Source organism: Crinia signifera, chromosome 11, assembly GCF_055691185.1.
Source record: "Crinia signifera chromosome 11, ASM5569118v1, whole genome shotgun sequence".
NCBI lineage: Eukaryota > Metazoa > Chordata > Amphibia > Anura > Myobatrachidae > Crinia > Crinia signifera.
Window position 1 is genome coordinate 28,268,888 of NC_139227.1, and position 25,094 is coordinate 28,293,981.

At 44.8% G+C, this 25,094-nt stretch overlaps 1 protein-coding gene across 4 annotated transcripts in view; it reads left to right on the plus strand.

Moving 5' to 3' along the window:
* LOC146046400 (serine/threonine-protein kinase Nek11-like) overlaps positions 1–25,094 on the plus strand; it is a 243,622-nt gene that overhangs the window by 66,413 nt on the left and 152,115 nt on the right. For all 4 annotated transcript variants that reach the window (XM_083165682.1, XM_083165683.1, XM_083165684.1 and 1 more), the window contains exons 4-6: positions 4,767–4,885; positions 5,475–5,539; positions 18,726–18,849. In XM_083165682.1, coding sequence (XP_083021808.1) covers positions 4,767–4,885; positions 5,475–5,539; positions 18,726–18,849 — 308 coding nt within the window. The remainder of the gene's footprint in view (positions 1–4,766; positions 4,886–5,474; positions 5,540–18,725; positions 18,850–25,094) is intronic.

Consider the following 25,094-nt stretch of genomic DNA (forward strand, 5'->3'; position numbering starts at 1 on the left):
CTGGTGAGGACATACAGGGGTGGGGTAACTCGCAGTGAGAAAAGGTGGGAACAAACATGGAGGCGTGGACATAGATTTTTTGTAAGAACAGGAGCTGCATCATTTAGTGTTTACATTGGGAGACAACGGGGAAAATGAACTAAGATGGGAGTTCTATTTCACATGTTGCTATGGGCAACCAATCAGAATCTACTTATTTATTTAGCACCTCCTAAAAGATAATAGATTGTATCTGATTGGTTGCTTATAGCAACATCCCATCTAAAATAGAAAAGCTCTCTCCTCCCGTGCATCTTCTCTCTCCTCCTGTGGCTCCTCCCATGCATCTTCTCTCCCCTCATGCGGCTCCCATGCATCTTCTCTCCCCTCATGTGGCTCCTATGCATCTTCTCTCCCCTCATGTGGCTCCCATGCATCTTCTCTCCCCTCATGTGGCTCCCATGCATCTTCTCTCCCCTCATGTGGCTCCCATGCATCTTCTCTCCCCTCATGTGGCTCCTATGCATCTTCTCTCCCCTCATGTGGCTCCCATGCATCTTCTCTCTCCTCCTGTGGCTCCTCCCATGCATCTTCTCTCCCCTCCTGTGGCTCCTCCCATGCATCTTCTCTCCCCTCATGTGGCTCCTCCCATGCATCTTCTCTCCCCTCATGTGGATCCTCCCATGCATCTTCTGTCCCCTCCTGTGGATCCTCCCATGCAGATTCTCTCCCCTCATGTGGCTCCCCTATCATAGGTGAATCTAGGGGGTGGTCCGGGGGTGCACCGGACCACCCATTAGACTGCCTGGCGTCTTTTCCTTTAATTATTTATTAAGTGCCGCTGCACTGCTGCCTACATGTTTTTAAACAGTAATCAAACATGGCCACAGGACGGGAGGGCTGCGCGCATGCCCGATTGCACGCAGGTCCTCCCATGATCCTTTGTGGAGCGTGAGCAGTGCACCCTACGCGGTGCTCTGTCCTCCTGCGCCACAGCAGCAGCCGGTTGCAGCCAACAGCACGCCCTCTTCCACATGGACTGCGGCTAGAGCGTGTGACATTGCAGCGCAGCCAGCAGGGATCACGCAGCGGCGGCGGTCCCGTCTCCTGACTCCGACTGAGGGAGGTTTGCATAAACACAAGGCTATCCAATTACCAGCAAAGCTGTCTGTGGGAATTGCCATTTTTTTTTAAAAGTGGCCATATTTACTTTTATTGCTATTATAACTAGGATTATAATGGCTGCTGCAGAAACTCTAGAAAAGCAGGACACTGCAACAGTATACCTCCTCAAGGGGTTCTGCAGCAAAAATCGGGGAGTGACTTGCCCTATTAAGCCACACCCCCTGAAATTAGGCCACACCCCTTTTTCGCGCGCAGCAAAGCCGCGCGAAAAGACATGGTGTGTGTTCTGGGACCACCCATTACCATATTTCTAGATTCGCCTATGTCCCCTATGCAGCTTATCTCCACTAATGTGGCTCGTCCCATCCAGCTTATCTTTCCTCATGTGGCCCCTCCCATCTAGCTTATCTTTCCTCATGTGGCCCCTCCCATGCACCATATCTATCCTCATGTGGCTCCTCCCATGCAGCTATTTCCCCTTTGTGGCTCCTCCCATGCTGCTTATCTCCCCTCATGTGACTCCTCCCATGCAGCTTATCTACCCTCATATGGCTCCTCCACGCATCTTATCTTTCCTTTTGTGGCTCCCCCATGCATTTAATCTCCCCATATGTGGCTCCTCCATGCATCTAATCTCCCCACATGTGGCTCCCCCATGCATCTAATCTCATCCCATGTGGCTCCTCCCATGCATCTTATCTCCCCTCATGTGGCTCCTCCCATGCAGCTCTTCTCCCCTCATGTGGCTCCTCCCATGCAGCTCTTCTCCCCTCATGTGGCTCCTTCCATCCATCTTATCTCCCCTCATGTGGCTCCCCCATGCATCTAATCTCATCCCATGTGGCTCCTCCCATGCATCTTATCTCCCCTCATGTGGCTCCTCCCATGCAGCTCTTCTCCCCTCATGTGGCTCCTCCCATGCAGCTATTCTCCCCTCATGTGGCTCCCCATTGCATCTTATCTCCCCTCATGTAGCTCCTCCCATACAGCTCATTCTCACTGTCCTATTCAATCTCCTCTTGCTAGCAGCCACAGATATTCCATCGGTGTCCACATGTGCATGGTTTCCATACAGTGGCGGCTCCAGAGGGGGGAGGCTGCAGCACATTTCAAAATTCAAATAAGGGTGCCCCACCCACTGCCACCAACTGTCATTCAAAATGGACTACCTGGCAGGTGGTGTTTCTCCCCTATTTGAATTTTGACCTATGCAGCTGCAGCCCCTCCTCTGGAGCCTCCACTGGTCCTTTCACCCTCCTCTCATCATGCTGGTGGCTCCTCTTCCCACAGCAGCACAGATGTGCAACCATCATCATGTAGACAGTGCTGCGGGCCTGGTAACGAGGGCTGGCAAAGGCTAGAAAATACAAGACAACTTCTCCGATACTTCTCTCTCCAGGCTTGATACATCGCCCGTACAATGTTTATGTATAATATGCTTGCTTCTAATTTTCCCTTTGTAATTGTAAAATACAGTAGGAAGATGGGTTTTTACCAACATCTGGGACTGTAGTTTTATTTTTAGGTCTTTTATTGGACATTTAAAACTAAAACTCAAAGTAGCACAATCCCATTCACAGGGGTCTTTAGGGATTGATTCCTCACCTTAGGGCACAATGTACTCTCAACCAGCCTTGGATAATGCTCAGACCTGTGGGTTCTGCACAATTCCCCTCCTGATTCTACATAAAGTTCCTCTCGCTTGCAGCTTGTTATTGATTTCTTTGAAAATGTTTTCCAGACAGAATCCTTCCAAGCGAAATGAGTGTTTGACAAAACATACGTATATTCACACCTCGCTCGGTGCTACAGCAACTTCGAGCAGACTAGGAGCACATTTACAATGGAAACATAAAATAATATTATAGTCATACTTGTATCTTTTTGCTATCACATATTTGAATGCGTTTTGAAATGTCTGAATGGACTACAGGGGATAAATAAGTAGAACCTGATTGGTTGCTATGGGAAACATTCAATAGAACTCCCATCTTAGTAAATTTACCCCCAAGCCTCCTGCACAGTATGACGTGTGTTACGTCCCAAATCCATAGTTGCCTACCCTCATTCTGCAGGAGACTCCCTGAAATAGCAGAAATCTCCCTCTCTCCCTCATTAGTCTAGCAATCTCCCTCATGTCACCTAGCCCACATTACACTGTTACATCATAGTAGCCTACCCTCCTGCAGTGGCGTAGCTACATTTAGCGCCGTTAGGGGGGGGGGCGCTGCCGCCGCCCCGCCAAGCACCCCTACCCCTCCGCCCCGCCGCCCATGCAAACCCCCCCCCCCAATCCCCTACAGCCTTACCTACCGTACTGGTCCCGGCGGCTCCGTTCTTCTGCTGAGGACCACCACAAAATGGCCGCCCCCATACAGCAGTCAGTTTCAGAGAACTGTGTGCTATATGGGGGCAGCCATTTTGTGGTGGTCCTCAGCAAAAGAACGGAGCCGTCGGGACCAGCAAGATAGGTAAGTCTGCGGGGGATTGGGGGGGGTTTGTAACTATAGCGCCGCTGCCCTCCTGCATTCTGCAGGAGTCTCCCTGAAATAGCAGCAATCTCCCTCTCTCCCTCATTAGTCTAGCAATCTCCCTCATGTCACCTAGCCCACATTACACTGTTACATTTTTGGGGAAAAAGGAATGAGAGATAGATACATTTACATTGAATCATCAGCGCCATTTCCCAGCACTTTGCCAAGTATAGTAGATCTTACTAACTGCTTTGCGGCTCATCTACATTTGTATATAATCCATATTAAAAGATCCCTCTCAGATGTAGCAGTACACACCCATGCTTCTAGGTGCCACTTTCACAATCTCTTTTCACAATCTCTCCATATATTGAACCAGACACGCCCTTTGGGTGGAGCATGACACGCCCCCTCAATGCAGCATTTTGCAAAATTATACTACCAACTATAGTCTCCCTGAAACTAGTTTTCAAAAGTAGGTAAGTATGCCCAAATCTATGCTTAAAAATGTGGTTCCTAAAATTGAGGTGTTCTGAGTATATTTGAACATCCATGACAACTTTACCTTATTTAGAGGAGCTCTCCCAGCATCTGGACAGGGTTGGCCAGTCCCCAAATTGGACCATCCAATGTCCAAGCAACCCCCTTTAGTTGGGAAGTGGACAGTCCCAAAGGACCAGAAATTGGCCCTGGCATTTTGACCCGGAGTAGGCGGGACCCTTGCGCAGCGATGCCGCGCAGAAAAAAGGGGGTGTGGTCTCATGGGAAGGAGGCAAAGAAAAAAGGAGGCATTACACATTATTGGACACACCGTAATGCCCATTACACATAATGCCCACAGCTCTGCCCTCTGTACTATCAGTAGCGGCCTCCTGCACTGTTTAGACAGGTCCTCAATGCAGGAGGCCGGCGGCCATATACTTAAAGCCGCGTTGAGCGCCGCTCAAGGGAGGAGATGGCTAATCGGCCCACCTGGCCATCGGCCCTTCTGGCATTTACCAGAAGTGCCAGATGGCCAGCCCAGTCCTGGGCTGGGTGATATGATTAGCATTGATTTGCATCATCCTAGTCCCCCCTTGCCCTAAATCAGGCCCTGAGTTCCATTCTCGGCCTTGTCCGACTGCAAACATTTTAGTCAGAGGTTGTACTAAAAAATAGTGATAGCAAACTTCTTGTTGTATTTCTCAGGGTGGAGACCTGCACTGCCGTATCCAGCAGCAGAGAGACCGGGGTCTGGCATTCACCGAAGGACATATCATGGAATGGTTCATCCAACTACTTCTCGGGGTCAACTATCTTCATGAGAGGTGTGAAATATAAACAGTATTCCTAATTTCCCTCTTAGAGGTTTTGAAACCCATTCCAAGCATCACCAACACTGCATGTTTTCTGAATCTCCCCCAAGGAGATTGACAGATTAAAGGTGCGTACACACATACAGATTTTCTGTCTGATCTATCTGGTGGGAACAAAAACCTGGAAATGTATGGGAGCATATGACAATCAAAAAAATCCTCCCAAATGCAGGAAAACAGAAAAAAAAAATGCTTTGATCAATTTGTTATATCAGAATTATTTAAACAATTTGTCTGACCGATCACTTCCTGTTTTCAAGCATACCCCGAATGGCCGGGAGGGTCCCGCAAATCGTGTCCCCCCTCCCGGCCCCCCGGGAAGGTGGGCAAGTTTTCCGCATTGTGGCCACAGCCCCTGCTTCCCCCCTTCCCCGCGGTATAAATTTCCGAATTTCGCGGGTCCGCCTGGAGGGGGTGGGGCTAAATGACACGAATCGCGTCATTTAGCCCCTCCCCATCCACGGACCCACAAATTAATGTGGCTGCCGGTCGTGGGGCGGGCCTCAGATGTAACTGAAGTTTTGTGTTTCTTTTCTTTCAGATTCGTTATGCATCGAGATCTGAAGACAAAAAACATTTTCCTCAAGAATGGGACACTTAAAATCGGTAATATATTTTTTCTTTCCTTTATATCAAGGATGGGGAAACTTCGGCCATCCAGCTGTTGTTGAACTACACATCCCAGCATGCCCTGCAACAGTTCTAGCATGGCCACATAGCAAATTTGTAGCAGGGAATGCTGGGATGTGTAGTTTGACCACAGCTGGAGGGCTGAAGGATCCCTATCCCTGCTTTACATCTACGTCCTAACAATATGCCATTTTCCTCATAGATATTTTCTTATTTAGTTACTTTTCAAGATGGTGCAAAAAAAAAATTCAAATTTTATAAACTTTATCTCACATGTGGAGGCAACATGTAAACTTCAGCCACAAATAGGGATCTATTTCCTGAGAAGCGGTAACAAGGACAGTTTGCTATAGAAAATCTCTTATTACCACTATTTTTGTTAAAAAATGGTAAGAGTACTCTTACGGCTTTTCCCGCCAGTCCCAGAGAGGTCTCCCTAGACATGGGCTTTCAGTTCCACTCCCATACAATGAAATGAAAAAATCCGAAACCCTTTTCCAGCACTAATTACCCGGGCTCGGGTCTGACAAAACCCCCTCCCCCTCCCCCCCCCCGTCCTTCCCGGGCAGCAGCAGCACACACCTCTACATAACGACTTTAGAGTGTTTATCACCCCTAAACATTTGGGGGCGTGGCCTAGTCGAGGATGGTGACCACGCCTCCCGCGATTAGACCACACCCCCAAAATATTACCGGGTCCCTGCATACTTCTCGGCTGCCCTGTTTGCAGGACCACATCATGTCTGCTTTACTTGTGTGTAGCTGAACCATATACCGTAATGTTACCTGTAGCCTAAATACAAGTTACAAGGAAATCTCAACAGGTAAAAAAAATCTAAATTTCCCAGTATTAAATTTGACACCAGTTCCAACAAAAAAAATGGTAGGATTTTTACCATGAAGAATTTTCCCGGGTCATCAATGGCGGTTGATCGGTGGTTACAGTTAGGTCGGGAATCGGAGAAACAGCAGCTAGATATATGTAGGCCTTTAGACTTTTGATGGATGTGGCTGTTGGTGAATGTAGACAGCAAATGACTGCTATTGGCCTATGCAAGCAATCATCTTCCAACCAGAGCCAGGGTGAGCCATGTGCTCAGCCCCTGTAGTCAATACCTGGAACACACCCAGTTTTGCTGCTCACATGTACCCAAATCAGACACCTCAGCACTGCGTGTACATCCCTAAGATACACTTTGAAAGTTTTTGAGAACTTTTTTTATTTTCAGGATACAGATATCAAATCCTCATTTAAATGCAATCACTGGATTAAGGTGACCTCATCTAAGACATAACACATCCCTCTTTGTAATCATTAACTCAACAGAAATCAGCAGAAATATGGTTTCCTGCGGTGGAGAATTGAGGAACCCCATGGTTTTAATTACAGTTTTTAGCAGGTGCAACAATGCATGTGGAATGTTTAGCAAATTAATGGAGGGGCCCAACTAAACACTAAAATATGGTCTAGATTAGGTTTTTCCCATATAGGTCAGTGGAAACAAAGGTCATTGGAGATGCATCAAAATCTTTCAGAAACTCTCACAAGAAGTATTACTGATGTGGATGTGTCTGGGTGGATTTCTAGGCAATGTAAAAAGAATTCCACGTCAGTCATTTCACAGGACAACAGTTTATATACATATGGAGAAAAGTCCAGTTCATCTGCAATTAAGTGTGATTCTGGTTCAATAAATTATCTGTAGACCACAATTTAGATCCACTTACCCAAGTCAAATATTGGAAAGAGATTTAACAAATGTGGTCTACATGGGAGATAAGGAATGAAGGTGTCATTAACAAAAGTTTGGTGTAAGGTACTGGTGTCACCCCACCTCACCCAACCCGCCCCCAAAGGCCGTGATTGGTTCGCAGGACCGACGGACCAATCACAGCCATGGAGGGTGATTTAAACTAACGGTGACTGCACTGCAGACGCCATTCCGGTCTGGAATTGCGTGCAGTGCGGTCACCGTACCTATCTGCCGTGATATACTGACCTGATCCTTGCAAAATACTTACCTGATCACCTGATCACTGCTTGTAGCGTGCTGGATGCTTCCTGGATCTGACTTCTTGTGACTTCCTGCTGCTGCTGCAGTGTGATAGAGTTATAGATAGATAGATAGATAGATAGATAGAGAGAGATAGAGAGAGATAGTGACAGAGTGTGCTATATTTTGTGTCTGCTACCCCCCCTTTTTGGGGGTGCAGGTTTTTTTTTTATATATATAACTGTCAGTGCTGCTGCTGCAGTGTCATAGAGTGATAGATAGTGATAGATAGTGATAGATAGTGAGAGATAGAGAGAGATAGTGATAGAGAGTGCTATATTTTGTGTCTGCTACCCCCCCTTTTTGGGGGTGCAGGTTTTTTTTTATATATATAACTGTCAGTGCTGCTGCTGCAGTGTCATAGAGTGATAGATAGTGAGAGATAGAGAGATAGAGAGAGATAGTGACAGAGAGTGATAGAGAGTGCTATATTTTGTGTCTGCTACCCCCCCTTTTGTGCTGATCAGTATATCTGTGCTGATCAGCAACTTTTTGGGGGTGCAGGGTTTTTTTTTTTTATATATATATATACCTGTCAGTTGCTGCCAGTTGCACTGTCAGTTGCACCAAAGGTTGTGCACCTGCTGCCCCTCACTGGTAATCAGTGTCGCATCACTGATCACCTTTTTTTTTTTTTTGAGGGTGCTGTGGGGTCTTTTTTTAATTTTTTTTTTTACACACACTGTGATTTTGTGGGTGTCCTGTGGCCACTGTGCGCTGATCAGTGACGTACATCACTGATCAGCTTTTTCGGCACAGGGTTGATCTATTTTTTTTTTTTTTTGATCAAATTCCTGTTGCCTTTGAGCGCTGTTCAGTGACGGACGTTACTGACTAACATCTGTGCTCAATTTTTGGCGCAGGACCTTTTTTTTTTTTTTTTAACCCCTTCAATTTTTTTTTTTTTTTATTGGGATCAAATTCCTGTATAAAGTATTTTTTTTTCCTGCACTACATACACACTACACACTACATACCCCCCGTGTTGAAATAAAGTTTGTACCCCCCCTACACTATACACGTGTTGAAACATTTCACTACCAGAAACACAAAAATAAAAATGGCATCCCAAATGTCATCCCAGTCATCCAGAAGAATGTATTCAGCGGAGGAGGCATATGCCATGCTTGCCTCTGACTCTGACACAGCCAGTGAGGCAAGCGGGGAATTTGAAGGATTCATCTTAAGCTCCTCTTCCTCCTCTAGTGATGAGGGACCCCCTCAAAGACGCCCCCGTAGAGTAGCTGAGACCCCCCCCCCAATAATTGATCTCGTATGGACCCCACCACCAGACAATTTTGAGCCCCAGGTTCCTGAGTTTTTGGCCATCCCAGGAATCCAATTTGATTCCACAGGTCTCAGAGAAATTGACTTTTTCAAATTATTTTTCTCTGATGATTTTATAAATTTAATGGTGGACCAAACTAATTTATATGCCCAGCAGTTTATTGCTCAAAACCCCACGTCATCATTTGCTAGGTGGACCCCTGTAGATGCAGTAGAGATGATGACGTTTTGGGGTCTGGTGTTTCATATGGGCATAGTAAAAAAGCCAGAAATTAGGCAATATTGGAGTACAGATGTTCTGTACAGCACCCCACTTTACCGTATGGCCATGACCCGGACTCGTTTTGAGTTAATCCTTAAATTTTTGCATTACAACGATAATGCACAGTGCCCACCCAGAGATGATCCCACCTTTGACCGGCTATTCAAAGTCAGGCCGGTCATTGATCATTTCAGTGCCAAATTTCCAGAGATGTACATCCCAGATAAATTCATTTGCATAGACGAGTCCCTTATACATTTTAAAGGAAGGGTTAAATTCCGCCAGTACCTTCCCAGTAAGAGGGCAAGGTATGGCATAAAAATGTATAAGCTGTGTGAAAGCACCTCAGGGTACACTCACAGGTTTAGGGTATATGAAGGGAAGGATTCAAGAATTGAACCGCCAGAATGCCCCCCCTCCCTCGTAGGTGTTAGTGGAAAAATTGTCTGGGATTTAGTGCACCCCTTCCTGGATAAAGGTTATCACCTCTATGTGGATAACTTTTACACCAGCATCCCCCTGTTTAAGGCCCTTGGTTCAAGAGGTACAGCAGCTTGCGGTACTGTGCGCAAGAACCAAAGAGGCCTCCCAAAAACGCACATTGCCCAAGTAATGAGAAGGGGTGAAAGCAGGGCACAATCCACCGAAAATATGTTGTTGGTCAAATATAAGGACAAGAGGGATGTCCTTATACTGACAACAATTCACGGAGACAGTACCACCTCCGTCCCTGTACGAGGTACCAGTACCCACACCTCAAAACCTAATTGTATCCTGGATTACAATAAGTACATGGGCGGAGTGGATCTTTCAGATCAGGTACTGAAGCCGTACAGTGCCCTGCGGAAAACAAAAATCTGGTACAAGAAGCTGGCCGTGTATATCATCCAGATGGCACTGTATAACGCTTACGTGCTATTCCGTTCTACAAGCCAGAGGGGGACATTTATGCACTTTCAAGAGGAAGTCATAAAGAGCCTAATATTTGGGAACCAGCAGGCAGAGGGCCCCAGTACTTCTAGTACTGGCCCCGTATTGTACCAGGGCAGCATTTTTCTGATGAAATCCCCTCCACTGGAAAAAAGGGCAGGACACAAAAAAGGTGCAAAGTTTGTTATAAAAAGGGAATAAGAAAGCAAACTATTTTCCAGTGTGACACTTGCCCCGACAAACCCGGCCTATGTATAAAGGAGTGTTTTAAAATATACCACACATCTATGGATTATTAGGTTCATCATTTCACCGTGCTTCGGGGGTCTTGCTAATGCCACATAGCACCCACCATTCATTCCACAAGAATCTGAGCCGCAAAATCCAAAAATCACTCCTTCCCTTCTGAGTCCTGCCATGCACCCAACTGGTATTTTTTGGTCACATGTGAGGCATTGCCGTACTCGGAAGAAATTGGGGCACAGATTTTGGGGTGCTTTTTCTCCTTCATACCTTATGAAAATGAAAAATTTTGAGCCAGAACTGCATTTTTGTGTAAAAAAATGTAATTTTTCATTTGCACAGCCCAGTTGTATCAAAATTGGTGAAACCCCTGGGGGTTTGAAATGTACACTATACCCCTAGATGAATTCCCTAAGGGGTGTAGTTTGCAAAATGGGGTCACTTGTGGGGGGGTTCCGCTGTATTGGTGCTTTGGGGGTCTTGCTAATGCGACATAGCACCCACCAAAATTCCACCAGAATCTGTGCTGCAAAATCCAAATATCACTTCTTCCCTTCTGAGTCCTGCCATTTTTTGGTCACACATGAAGCATTGCCGTACTCGGAAGAAATTGGGGCACAGATTTTGGGGTGCTTTTTCTCCTTCATACCTTATGAAAATGAAAAATTTTGAGCCAGAACTGCATTTTTGTGTAAAAAAATGTAATTTTTCATTTGCACAGCCCAGTTGTATCAAAATTGGTGAAACCCCTGGGGGTTTGAAATGTACACTATACCCCTAGATGAATTCCCTGAGGGGTGTAGTTTGCAAAATGGGGTCACTTGTGGGGGGGTTCCACTGTATTGGTGCTTTGGGGGTCTTGCTAATGCGACATAGCACCCACCAACATTCCACCAGAATCTGTGCTGCAAAATCCAAATATCACTCCTTCCCTTCTGAGTCCTGCCATTTTTTGGTCACACATGAAGCATTGCCGTACTCGGGAGAAATTGGGGCACAGATTTTGGGGTGCTTTGTCTCCTTCATTCCTTGTGAAAATGAAAAATTTTGAGCCAGAACTGCATTTTTGTGTAAAAAATTTAATTTTTCATTTTCACTGCCCAGTTGTACCACAATTGGTGAAACCCCTGGGGGTTTGAAATGTACATTATACCCCTAGATGAATTCCCAGAGGGGTGTAGTTTGCAAAATGGGGTCACTTGTGGGGGGCTTCCACTGTATTGGTGCTTTGGGGGTCTTGCTAATGCGACATAGCACCCACCAAAATTCCACCAGAATCTGAGCTGCAAAATACAAAAATCACTCCTTCCCTTCTGAGTCCTGCCATGCACCCAAATGGTATTTTTTGGTCACATGTGAGGCATTGCCGTACTCGGGAGAAATTGGGGCACAGATTTTGGGGTGCTTTGTCTCCTTCATTCCTTGTGAAAATGAAAAATTTTGAGCCAGAACTGCATTTTTGTGTAAAAAAATGTAATTTTTCATTTGCACAGCCCAGTTGTATCAAAATTGGTGAAACCCCTGGGGGTTTGAAATGTACACTATACCCCTAGATGAATTCCCTGAGGGGTGTAGTTTGCAAAATGGGGTCACTTGTGGGGGGCTTCCACTGTATTGGTGCTTTGGGGGTCTTGCTAATGCGACATAGCACCCACCAAAATTCCACCAGAATCTGAGCTGCAAAATACAAAAATCACTCCTTCCCTTCTGAGTCCTGCCATGCACCCAAATGGTATTTTTTGGTCACATGTGAGGCATTGCCGTACTCGGGAGAAATTGGGGCACAGATTTTGGGGTGCTTTGTCTCCTTCATTCCTTGTGAAAATGAAAAATTTTAAGCCAGAACTGCATTTTTGTGTAAAAAATGTAATTTTTCATTTTCACTGCCCAGTTGTACCACAATTGGTGAAACCCCTGGGGGTTTGAAATGTACATTATACCCCTAGATGAATTCCCAGAGGGGTGTAGTTTGCAAAATGGGGTCACTTGTGGGGGGCTTTCACTGTATTGGTGCTTTGGGGGTCTTGCTAATGCGACATAGCACCCACCAAAATTCCACCAGAATCTGAGCTGCAAAATCCAAAAATCACTCCTTCCCTTCTGAGTCCTGCCATGCACCCAAATGGTATTTTTTGGTCACATGTGAGGCATTGCCGTACTCGGGAGAAATTGGGGCACAGATTTTGGGGTGCTTTGTCTCCTTCATTCCTTGTGAAAATGAAAAATTTTGAGCCAGAACTGCATTTTTGTGTAAAAAATGTAATTTTTCATTTTCACTGCCCAGTTGTACCACAATTGGTGAAACCCCTGGGGGTTTGAAATGTACATTATACCCCTAGATGAATTCCCAGAGGGGTGTAGTTTGCAAAATGGGGTCACTTGTGGGGGGCTTTCACTGTATTGGTGCTTTGGGGGTCTTGCTAATGCGACATAGCACCCACCAAAATTCCACCAGAATCTGAGCTGCAAAATCCAAAAATCACTCCTTCCCTTCTGAGTCCTGCCATGCACCCAAATGGTATTTTTTGGTCACATGTGAGGCATTGCCGTACTCGGGAGAAATTGGGGCACAGATTTTGGGGTGCTTTGTCTCCTTCATTCCTTGTGAAAATGAAAAATTTTGAGCCAGAACTGCATTTTTGTGTAAAAAAATGTAATTTTTCATTTGCACAGCCCAGTTGTATCAAAATTGGTGAAACCCCTGGGGGTTTGAAATGTACACTATACCCCTAGATGAATTCCCTGAGGGGTGTAGTTTGCAAAATGGGGTCACTTGTGGGGGGCTTCCACTGTATTGGTGCTTTGGGGGTCTTGCTAATGCGACATAGCACCCACCAAAATTCCACCAGAATCTGAGCTGCAAAATACAAAAATCACTCCTTCCCTTCTGAGTCCTGCCATGCACCCAAATGGTATTTTTTGGTCACATGTGAGGCATTGCCGTACTCGGGAGAAATTGGGGCACAGATTTTGGGGTGCTTTGTCTCCTTCATTCCTTGTGAAAATGAAAAATTTTGAGCCAGAACTGCATTTTTGTGTAAAAAATGTAATTTTTCATTTTCACTGCCCAGTTGTACCACAATTGGTGAAACCCCTGGGGGTTTGAAATGTACATTATACCCCTAGATGAATTCCCAGAGGGGTGTAGTTTGCAAAATGGGGTCACTTGTGGGGGGCTTTCACTGTATTGGTGCTTTGGGGGTCTTGCTAATGCGACATAGCACCCACCAAAATTCCACCAGAATCTGAGCTGCAAAATCCAAAAATCACTCCTTCCCTTCTGAGTCCTGCCATGCACCCAAATGGTATTTTTTGGTCACATGTGAGGCATTGCCGTACTCGGGAGAAATTGGGGCACAGATTTTGGGGTGCTTTGTCTCCTTCATTCCTTGTGAAAATGAAAAATTTTGAGCCAGAACTGCATTTTTGTGTAAAAAATGTAATTTTTCATTTTCACTGCCCAGTTGTACCACAATTGGTGAAACCCCTGGGGGTTTGAAATGTACATTATACCCCTAGATGAATTCCCAGAGGGGTGTAGTTTGCAAAATGGGGTCACTTGTGGGGGGCTTTCACTGTATTGGTGCTTTGGGGGTCTTGCTAATGCGACATAGCACCCACCAAAATTCCACCAGAATCTGAGCTGCAAAATCCAAAAATCACTCCTTCCCTTCTGAGTCCTGCCATGCACCCAAATGGTATTTTTTGGTCACATGTGAGGCATTGCCGTACTCGGGAGAAATTGGGGCACAGATTTTGGGGTGCTTTGTCTCCTTCATTCCTTGTGAAAATGAAAAATTTTGAGCCAGAACTGCATTTTTGTGTAAAAAATTAAATTTTTCATTTTCACTGCCCAGTTGTACCACAATTGGTGAAACCCCGGGGGGTTTGAAATGTACATTATACCCCTAGATGAATTCCCTGAGGGGTGTAGTTTGCAAAATGGGGTCACTTGTGGGGGGCTTCCACTGTATTGGTGCTTCGGGGGTCTTGCTAATGCGACATAGCACCCACCAAAATTCCACCAGAATCTGAGCTGCAAAATACAAAAATCACTCCTTCCCTTCTGAGTCCTGCCATGCACCCAAATGGTATTTTTTGGTCACATGTGAGGCATTACCATACTCGGGAGAAATTGGGGCACAGATTTTGGGGTGCTTTGTCTCCTTCATTCCTTGTGAAAATGAAAAATTTTGAGCCAGAACTGCATTTTTGTGTACAAAAATGTAATTTTTCATTTGCACAGCCCAGTTGTATCAAAATTGGTGAAACCCCTGGGGGTTTGAAATGTACACTATACCCCTAGATGAATTCCCTGAGGGGTGTAGTTTGCAAATTGGGGTCACTTGTGGGGGGCTTCCACTGTATTGGTGCTTTGGGGGTCTTGCTAATGCGACATAGCACCCACCAAAATTCCACCAGAATCTGAGCTGCAAAATACAAAAATCACTCCTTCCCTTCTGAGTCCTGCCATGCACCCAAATGGTATTTTTTGGTCACATGTGAGGCATTGTTGTACTCGGGAGAAATTGGGGCACAGATTTTGGGGTGCTTTGTCTCCTTCATTCCTTGTGAAAATGAAAAATTTTGAGCCAGAACTGCATTTTTGTGTAAAAAATGTAATTTTTCATTTTCACTGCCCAGTTGTACCACAATTGGTGAAACCCCTGGGGGTTTGAAATGTACATTATACCCCTAGGTGAATTCCCTGAGGGGTGTAGTTTGCAAAATGGGGTCACTTGTGGGGGGGTTCCTAACTTTTAGCATCTTATGGTGCCTAGAAACCTACATGGTGCCTAAAAAATAATCTCATAAAAAGGAGGCTCCAAAATCAAGTAGGTGCTCCTTCTATTATGAAGCCTGTGGTTTGGTCAACGTGCACACTAGGGCCACATATAGGATATTTATGAAAACAAAAGAATTGGGGGAATCAATTTTTAGTCACATTTCTCTAGTAAAATCTACTGTGTTCCTTAGAAAAATGTATTAAAATTGCAAATCTGCAAAAAAAATGAAATTTTGAAATTTCACCTACACTTTGTTTTAATTCCTGTGAAACACCTAAAGGGTTAACAAACTTCCAAAATGCTTTTTTGAATACTGTGAGGGGTGCAGTTTTTGAAATGGCATCATTTATGGGGGTGTCTCACATACAAGTCCCTCAAAGTCACATCAGAACTGAACTGGTCCCTAAAAAAATCAGTGTTTGAAATTTTCTTGAAAATTTGCTATTCATATTTTAAGCCTCCTAGTGTCCAAAAAAATTAAAAGGAGGTTGAAATAATGATGGCAACATAAAGTAAACATATGGTCTATGTTAGTTATTAACTATTTTGAGTGGTATGATTATTTGTCTCACAAGCAGAAAATTTAACATTTTGAAAATTGCAAAATTTTCCATTTTTTTACGACATTTTGGTATTTTTCACAAAAAAACACAGACTGTATCGACGAAAATTTACCACTAACTTGAAGTACAATGTGTCACGAGAAAACAATCTCAAAATCACTGGGATAAGTAAAAGCAAAAAAAAGTTATCCCCACTTAAGTGATACCTGTCAGATTTGAAAAAAAGGGCTCTGTCAGGAAGGCAAAAACTGGCTGCGGCGGGAAGGGGTTAAAAAGATAAGAGAGGTCTGTAATTTCCATCTTACAGTAGGTACACTTCAACTGTGAGACAGAATGTGGGGAAAAAACAGGAAATCCCATTGTATGATTTTTAAACAATTTATTTGTATATTCTTGCGGAAAATAAATATTTGGACACCTACCAACCAGCAAGATTTCTGGCTCTCCATAGACCTGTTACTACTTATTTAAGAAGCTCTTCTATCATCCACTTGTTACTTGTATTAATGGTACCTGTTTGAACTGGTTATCTGTATAAAAGACACCTGTCCACACCCTCAAACAGTCACACTGCAACCTCTTCACCATGGCCAAGACCAGAGAACTGTCTAAGGACACCAGGAACAGAATAGTAGAGCTGCACAAGGCTGGGATGAGCTACTCAATATGCAAGCAGCTTGGTGTGAAGAGATCAACTGTTGGCTCAATTGTTAAAAAATGGAAGAAATACAAGATCACTGCCAATCTCCCACGACCTGGTGCTCCGTGCAAGATCTCACCTCGTGGGGTTTCAATGATCTTGAGAATGGTGAGGAATCAGCCCAGAACTACACGGGGTGGGACCTGGTCAATGACCTTAAGAGAGCTGGGACCACAGTCACAAAGGTTACCATTAGTAACATACTACGTCGTCATGGATTCAAATCCTTCAGTGACCGGAACATGTCCAGGCCTGTCTAAAGTTTGCCAGTGACCATCTGGGTGATCCAGAGGAGGATTGGGAGAATATCATGTGGTCAGTTGAGAGTAAAATAGAACTTTTTGGTATAAACTCCACTTGCCATGTTTGGAGGGAGAAGAATGATGAGTGGCATCCCAAAAACACCATACCCCCTGTGAAACATGGCGGTGGAAACATCATGCTTTGGGGCTGCTTTTCTGCAAAGGGGACAGGACAACTGATCCATATTAAGGAGAGGATGAATGGGGCCATGTATCATGAGATTTTTGCCAAAAAACCTCCCTCCCTCAGTAAGAGCATTGAAGATGGAACGTGGCTGGGTCTTCCAGCATGACAATGACCCCAAACACACCGCCAGGGCAACTAAGGAGTGTCTCCGTAGGAAGCATTTCAAGGTCCTGGAGTGGCCTAGCCAGTCACCAGACCTCAACCCAATCGAAAATCTGTGGAGGGAGTTTAAAGTCCGTGTTGCCCGGCGACAGCCCCAAAACATGACAGATCTTGAGAAGATCTGCAGATCTAGAGAAGGTCCAAAATACCTGCTACAGTCTGTGGAAACCTGGTCAAGAACTATAGGACACCTTTAACCTCTGTAATTGCCAACCGAGGTTATATTATAAAGTATGGAGTTTAACTTTTTGATTGTCCAAATACAGTATTTATTTTCTGCAAGAATATACAAATAAATTGTTTTAAAATCATACAATGTCATTTCCTGTTTTTTTTCTCCCACATTCTGTCTCTCACAGTTGAAGTGTACCTATGATGGAAATTAGAGACCTCTCTCGTCTTTTTAAGTGGGTCAACTTGCTCAATCGGTGGCTGCCCAAATACTTTTTTGCCCCACTGTACTTAAACTTTTGAAAGTTTCTTTCATGAAATAATTACAAACTATATTTAACCGGTACTTGTGTACTAGCACGGCGCCCCGATTATTAGTCGACCGATTTTTTAATCAAATCCCATCGCATGCCATACACCCGATGGCATGCGATGCGATGCGATTTTAACTCACATTTGATATTAAATTGTATAAGCACCCTAATGGGTGCTTTTAAGCACACTAATGGGTGCTTACAATGGTTTAATGCACCACCCCCCAAGCATAAACGTGAACCCAAAGTGTGGCGAGCGCAGCGAGCCCGCGAGGGGCGGCGGTACGCGTCCTATGACCTTTTCATACCCCCACTATCCACGTCGGCGTGGAGTTGAGAATAGAAAGTGTGGCGAGCCACCGAGCCTAAAGCGCGGCGAGCGCAGCGGATACCTGTGAAGCCCGCGAGGGGACGCATATAGCTGTAAAGCGCTCGCCACGCTTCGGGCTCGGTGGCTTGCTGCGCTCGCCACACTTTCTATTCTAAACTGCACGCCGACGTGGATAGTGGGGATATGAAAAGGTAGTAGGACGCGTACCAACGTTTATACTTGGGGGGTGGCGTGGGGGTGCATTTAACCATTGTAAGCACCCATTAGGGTGCTTATACAATTTATAATCGCATCGTATTGTATGGCATTGTATGCCATATACAATGGCATACAATTTTAAAATTGTATGCCATTGTACAACATCGGCCGATATCGCGTCGCATCGCATACCATCGCATGCCTTATGGTCTGCGATCTAGTTAGTACACAAGTACCATTTAACCTTATGCGCTGCTCTTCCTGTTATTACTGTACACTCTCAGGTCAGTGTACCAAGCAGGAAAATCACCAAAAGGGTGACACAAGCAAAAGTTCGACATGAGTTGTTCATGGTTTTTTGTGTGTGTCATTGTCGACACCTGAGTGTGTGAGCACCCAATTAGGGGCCTCGCTGTGTTTGGAGGCCAAGTGCATCATAAAGCCTAAAAAAAAGAAAATAAAACAGGAAAAACTCGGTTCGATCGGTTCAGGAGTTGACCATTGCCATGCCGATTTTTGAGTGTTGACCTGTTGACTGTGTGCTATCATCCGAAAACTGATTGGTTGCTATGGGCAACTTCTCCGCTGTTTTCACTAATTGTACATCTGTCTGAGAGGCAAACCTCCATACACTACGTTTTCTGATGAAACTGCCTTGATTTGTGCCTTAGGAGACTTTGGTGTTTCTCGTGTCCTTGTATCATCCGATATGGCAACTACTCTAACCGGAACTGCTTCCTACATGAGTCCGGAGGTGTTCAGCAACGAGGGGTACAACACAAAGTCTGATATCTGGTGAGTAATAGCAGCCACTTACTCACTGAGCCACTTACTTACTCCCACTTAAGTGGGATATCAAACTAACTAAAGCCAATGTATGTATTGATTTTGTAGTTTTAATTTGCTAAAAGCACCAAGACCATTTTAATACATAACATACGCTGAGACCATGGCAGCTATGGAACTCACTCACATCGCTGTATATGTAAACTGGGGCTTTTGTGTGGCATAATGTGAACTGGGGGCACTGCAGTGCATTTAATACAATGGGAGTCTTTACACATTCTACTCTTATTAACACCACCAGCATATATTATTGGCCATTTTACTGGAAGGAGTTCCCACAAGTAAGTTGCCCTGGGGCCCCCACAAAACTTTAACTGGACCACAACAGGGGTGGGAAATGTGTTGCCCCATGGGGTATTGATCTGGCTCTGATCAAGTAATTTCATCATTTATGCAAAGTTGATGTGTGAATTTATGTACCATATATATTTAAATGAACATAAGGAAACAATTGCAGCAATGAGATCAAAGGAACATAGAACCCCAACAGTAGTTGTTACCACTTCCTAAATCATGTATAGTCATTGGTTGAAAGTAAACAAAACACACTCTTGCAATTATACATTTGGTGAAGGATGATGCTTGCAGTACGCACAGTCCTCTGTTCTTAAGATTGTCACACTTCCTATATAATATAAGACCAACACTGCTCCTCACCTCTATTGGGTGAGGAGCAGTGTAAGTGTTGTGCATGCTGGCAGCCACTAGATGGCGCCTGACAGAACAATTCAAATGTGCCTCTGTTCAGACGCGTACAGCGCACTAACATTATTGTTATATTGTTCCGTCATTTTGACAGGCTGGTAACTAGTTGGTAATAAATACTTTGATTCCTTATGTTTGGGTGGCTGAACAACATCCATTTTATAGCAGTGCAAATGATGTACCCACTCCTTCCAATATGGAAATGGTTCAGCCTTACATTTAGCACATTATTGCAGTGACGCGTTTCGCTGTGCATGGCTGTTTTTTTATCACATGTAACTAAAACCTTTCTGTTCTTCCTTTTATTCTCCTGATTACATTGAGCCATAAATATGTATTTACCAAGCATATGTTGGTGACAATAGACTGAACTGTAAGGTGCTTTTATTCTTTCTATCACACGCATTTCACCTGCGCCAACAATCATATAAAAGAATGTGTGGACTAATTTCACCAGAATGTGTACTTGACCTTATGTACAGGATTCTCAAGGAGTAATCTATTGCAACCAATAAGCAATCAAGTTACAATGTGTCCATGCTATGGGTTACAATGTGTCCATGCTATGGGTTACAATGTGTCCATGCTATGGGTCACAATGTGTCCATGCTATGGGTCACAATGTGTCCATGCTATGGGTCACGGGCACATTGTGTCCATGCTATGGGTCACGGGCACAATGTGTCCATGCTATGGTCACGGCACAATGTGTCCATGCTATGGTCACGGGCACAATGTGTCCATGCTATGGTCACAGCCACAATGTGTCCATGCTATGGGTCACGGGCACAATGTGTCCATGCTATGGGTCACGGGCACAATGTGTCCATGCTATGGGTCACGGGCACAATGTGTCCATGCTATGAGTCACGGGCACAATGTGTCCATGCTAGGGTCACGGGCACAATGTGTCCCTGCTATGGGTTACAATGTGTCCATGCTATGGGTTACAATGTGTCCATGCTATGGGTTACAATGTGTCCCTGCTATGGGTTACAATGTGTCCCTGCTATGGGTTACAATGTGTCCCTGCTATGGGTTACAATGTGTCCCTGCTATGGGTTACAATGTGTCCCTGCTATGGGTTACAATGTGTCCATGCTATGGGTTACAATGTGTCCATGCTATGGGTTACAATGTGTCCATGCTATGGGTTACAATGTGTCCATGCTATGGGTTACAATGTGTCCATGCTATGGGTTACAATGTGTCCATGCTATGGGTTACAATGTGTCCCTGCTATGGGTTACAATGTGTCCATGCTATGGGTTACAATGTGTCCATGCTATGGGTTACAATGTGTCCCTGCTATGGGTTACAATGTGTCCATGCTATGGGTTACAATGTGTCCCTGCTATGGGTTACAATGTGTCCATGCTATGGGTTACAATGTGTCCATGCTATGGGTTACAATGTGTCCATGCTATGGGTTACAATGTGTCCATGCTATGGGTTACAATGTGTCCATGCTATGGGTTACAATGTGTCCATGCTATGGGTTACAATGTGTCCCTGCTATGGGTTACAATGTGTCCATGCTATGGGTTACAATGTGTCCATGCTATGGGTTACAATGTGTCCCTGCTATGGGTTACAATGTGTCCATGCTATGGGTTACAATGTGTCCCTGCTATGGGTTACAATATGTCCATGCTATGGGTTACAATATGTCCCTGCTATGGGTTACAATGTGTCCATGCTATGGGTTACAATGTGTCCATGCTATGGGTTACAATGTGTCCATGCTATGGGTTACAATGTGTCCCTGCTATGGGTTACAATGTGTCCCTGCTATGGGTTACAATGTGTCCCTGCTATGGGTTACAATGTGTCCCTGCTATGGGTTACAATGTGTCCCTGCTATGGGTTACAATGTGTCAATGCTATGGGTTACAATGTGTCCATGCTATGGGTTACAATGTGTCCCTGCTATGGGTTACAATGTGTCCCTGCTATGGGTTACAATGTGTCCATGCTATGGGTTACAATGTGTCCATGCTATGGGTTACAATGTGTCCATGCTATGGGTTACAATGTGTCCCTGCTATGGGTTACAATGTGTCCATGCTATGGGTTACAATGTGTCCATGCTATGGGTTACAATGTGTCCATGCTATGGGTTACAATGTGTCCCTGCTATGGGTTACAATGTGTCCATGCTATGGGTTACAATGTGTCCCTGCTATGGGTTACAATGTGTCCATGCTATGGGTTACAATGTGTCCATGCTATGGGTTACAATGTGTCCCTGCTATGCCATTGTATATCTTTTCAAGCTTAGTACATCTGACCCAGGGAATGTAAATAGAATTACTATCCCCCGTCTTCTCTTCCCATAATACAGTGCCCCCTGTTTATGACTTACCCCATTAAAATGTTAAGCTTGGATAACACCAAATATAATCTAACACAGAAGGCTGTACATGTTATTTCTTCTGCATCACAATAGTTATTCACCCCCTTTGTGTGAAGTCCCTGCACCATGCATTTCACTATGGAAGTGGGCGAGATGCAAGAACATGACTTGCCCTTCCGTATGAGTCCCGGAATTCTCCAATCTCCTGGACTTCTGGAGGAGCACTTTTTTTTTTTCCTAAATACAACCCATACTATATTGCCAGTAGAAGGGGCGGAGGGTGCACCATGGCTGACCAGCCATCTACCCCTAACTGTATTATATTCAATATTGAAGACTAAACAATACTCCATAGAGGGTATATATTTCCTTAAATAATAAAACTTTGCATCTAACTAAATATATCTGCTCCAAGAGTGATGGCACCTGCCTGGCTGTGAGCGGCATCCTCATGAATATACAAATGAAGCACCTGGCTCTTGTGTAATTGAAGAATCATTGATGTCACTGTTACTAATAACAGTGATCAGCACAAGTCCTGTTCTGAGATACCTGAGATCTCAAGTCATCATGGGAGAGCTGTCACAGACCCCTCGAGTTTCTCCTGCTCCGAGAGCAGGTTGCTTGGCGGCAATTGTGCATATAGCACAGGCAGGGCTGTAGGCGGCTGAGTGCAGCAGAGGGACACAGGCAGATGGCTGCAGTGGGGAACAGGCAGATGGCTGCAGCAGGGCACAGATGGCTACATCACTGCTGCCACAGTCCGCAGCCAAGCTCTGCTTCTGGTGACCCTCAGAATTGTCAGGGCCCGTCACGGTTGTCCCCCTAGTCACCTGTCGCCAGCCTGAGCACAGGGAAGGCTCAGGGGCGAGAAGACTAAAATTGCTCTGTGGAACTGCATTGTTGTATAAATGTAAACATTTTTAAATACTTATTGGGCGGTATTCAATGAGCCTGATTCGCCATGTTTTTATGGCGAATTTGTGCTGTTTGGCGAATTTTTGACTAAAACGGTGAATCACCCTATTCAATGACCAGATGGCGAATACATTTGAAGGTTTTTTTCGCCATGATTCACCGAGTAGCAATCGCTATCTTTTTATGGTGAAGTGTAATGTGAACTTTTAAAATAAAGTGTTTTGTTTTTTACATTTGGTGTCAAAAAATCAGGAATTTTATTCTGAGGAGGGGCATGCTATTTTTATTCATGTGCTGTAAGCACATGAATATATATTTAATTTTTAAAAAATTATTATTATTATTTTTTTTTTTACACAGCAGCCAGCAGGGGGCGCCGGAGCCCAGCCGCTCATTAGATATTCATATATTCACTACACCCGATCGTTACATATGCACGATCGGGTGTAGTGAATATACCCGGTCCCCTGCTGGCACCCCCGGGGGGCAGCCTGTGCTGCCTGGCACCCGGGGAGCCCACCTCCTAAACAGGATTCGCTGCACCTCGCCGGTATTCACATTGAATACCGCCCATTGTGTACCAGGGGAAAGCCGGAGGTATTGGAGATAGTGGGGTAAATGTATTAGCCGTGTTTTGTTTTTTACATTTGGTGTCAAAAAATCAGGAATTTTATTCTGAGGAGGGGCATGCTATTTTTATTCATGTGCTGTAAGCACATGAATATATATTTAAAAAAAAAAAAAAAAAAATTTTTTTTTTTTTTTTACACAGCAGCCAGCAGGGGGCGCCGGAGCCCAGCCGCTCATTAGATATTCATATATTCACTACACCCGATCGTTACATATGCACGATCGGGTGTAGTGAATATACCCGGTTCCCTGCTGGCACCCCCGGGGGGCAGCCTGTGCTGCCTGGCACCCGGGGAGCCCACCTCCTAAACAGGATTCGCTGCACCTCGCCGGTATTCACATTGAATACCGCCCATTGTGTACCAGGGGAAAGCCGGAGGTATTGGAGATAGTGGGGTAAATGTATTAAGCCTGGTTAAGAGATAAAGTAGGAGGTGATAATGCGCCAGCCAATCAGCTATGTTTGAAAATGACAGCTAGAAGTTGATTGGCTGATACGATATCACCTTCCACTTTATCTCTTCATCAGGCCTAATACATCTGCCCCAATGCAGCTCCCGCTCCGGTCTGTCAGCCCCTGCAGCAGCTGTCAACATAGTTTTCAATGCCGTATTTAACAAACGGCCATCAGCTCATTGACTGCAATGTGGGCAGTGCTGTCAGGAAAGGTCTGCAGGTGGTCACGCATAGGTCAGCACCGTTTTCGCACTGGGCATGTGCCGCTTGGATGCTGGGCATGTGCAGTAGCCACAAAGGAGGCTGCCAGTATAAATAATGTGAAGGTGGATACGTTCCCTTGGGATACGGTCATTAGGTCGGTCCTATTTAGGTTGACATGCATTGGGTTGACCGTTGAAGGTCAACAGTGCTTAGGTCGACATGTGAAATAGGGCGACATGGCTAAATTTGACAGGGTTGGAAGGTCGACACAAGCATTAGGTCAACAATGGGATGGTCAACAGTCAAAAGGTCGTCATTAGTTTTTCATGTTATTTTGAGCCGACAGTATTTCATGCCCCACCATCCACTACGGCACGGTCGGAGAATAAAGTAATGTGCTGAGCGCAGGATGGCGAGTGCAGCGAGACATGCAAGGGGACGCAGCACACTGATGGTAACTATGTTGACATTCAGAACAAATAAACTGACAATTTTATGTCGACCTTTTAACTGTCGACCTTCCCATTGTCAACGTAATGCTTGTGTCTACCTCCCAATCCTGTCGACATTGGTCATGTTGACCTATTTCATGTGTCAGCACAAGCCCTGATCACCTTCAATGGTCGACTCAATGACCCAAACCCGTTCATTACTTCTACGTGGGGTTGGCTTTCACAGTCCAGGTGACATATATCAAGATAAGTATCAGTAATATTTTGGGGACACTGCAATTTGTAATCATTATGCCCCTAAGAGAGGGGACATATGAAACATCTCCATTATCTGCTGCGGTGCCCCATTATTAAATAGCCCCGATTCCCTAAATTGAAAACAGCCCTTTCGGGAGGATTGGATACTATGGGTGAAATGTAATAGGATGAGAGATTCATAAAGTGACAGATTTGGTAAGAAATCTCCAGGTTTT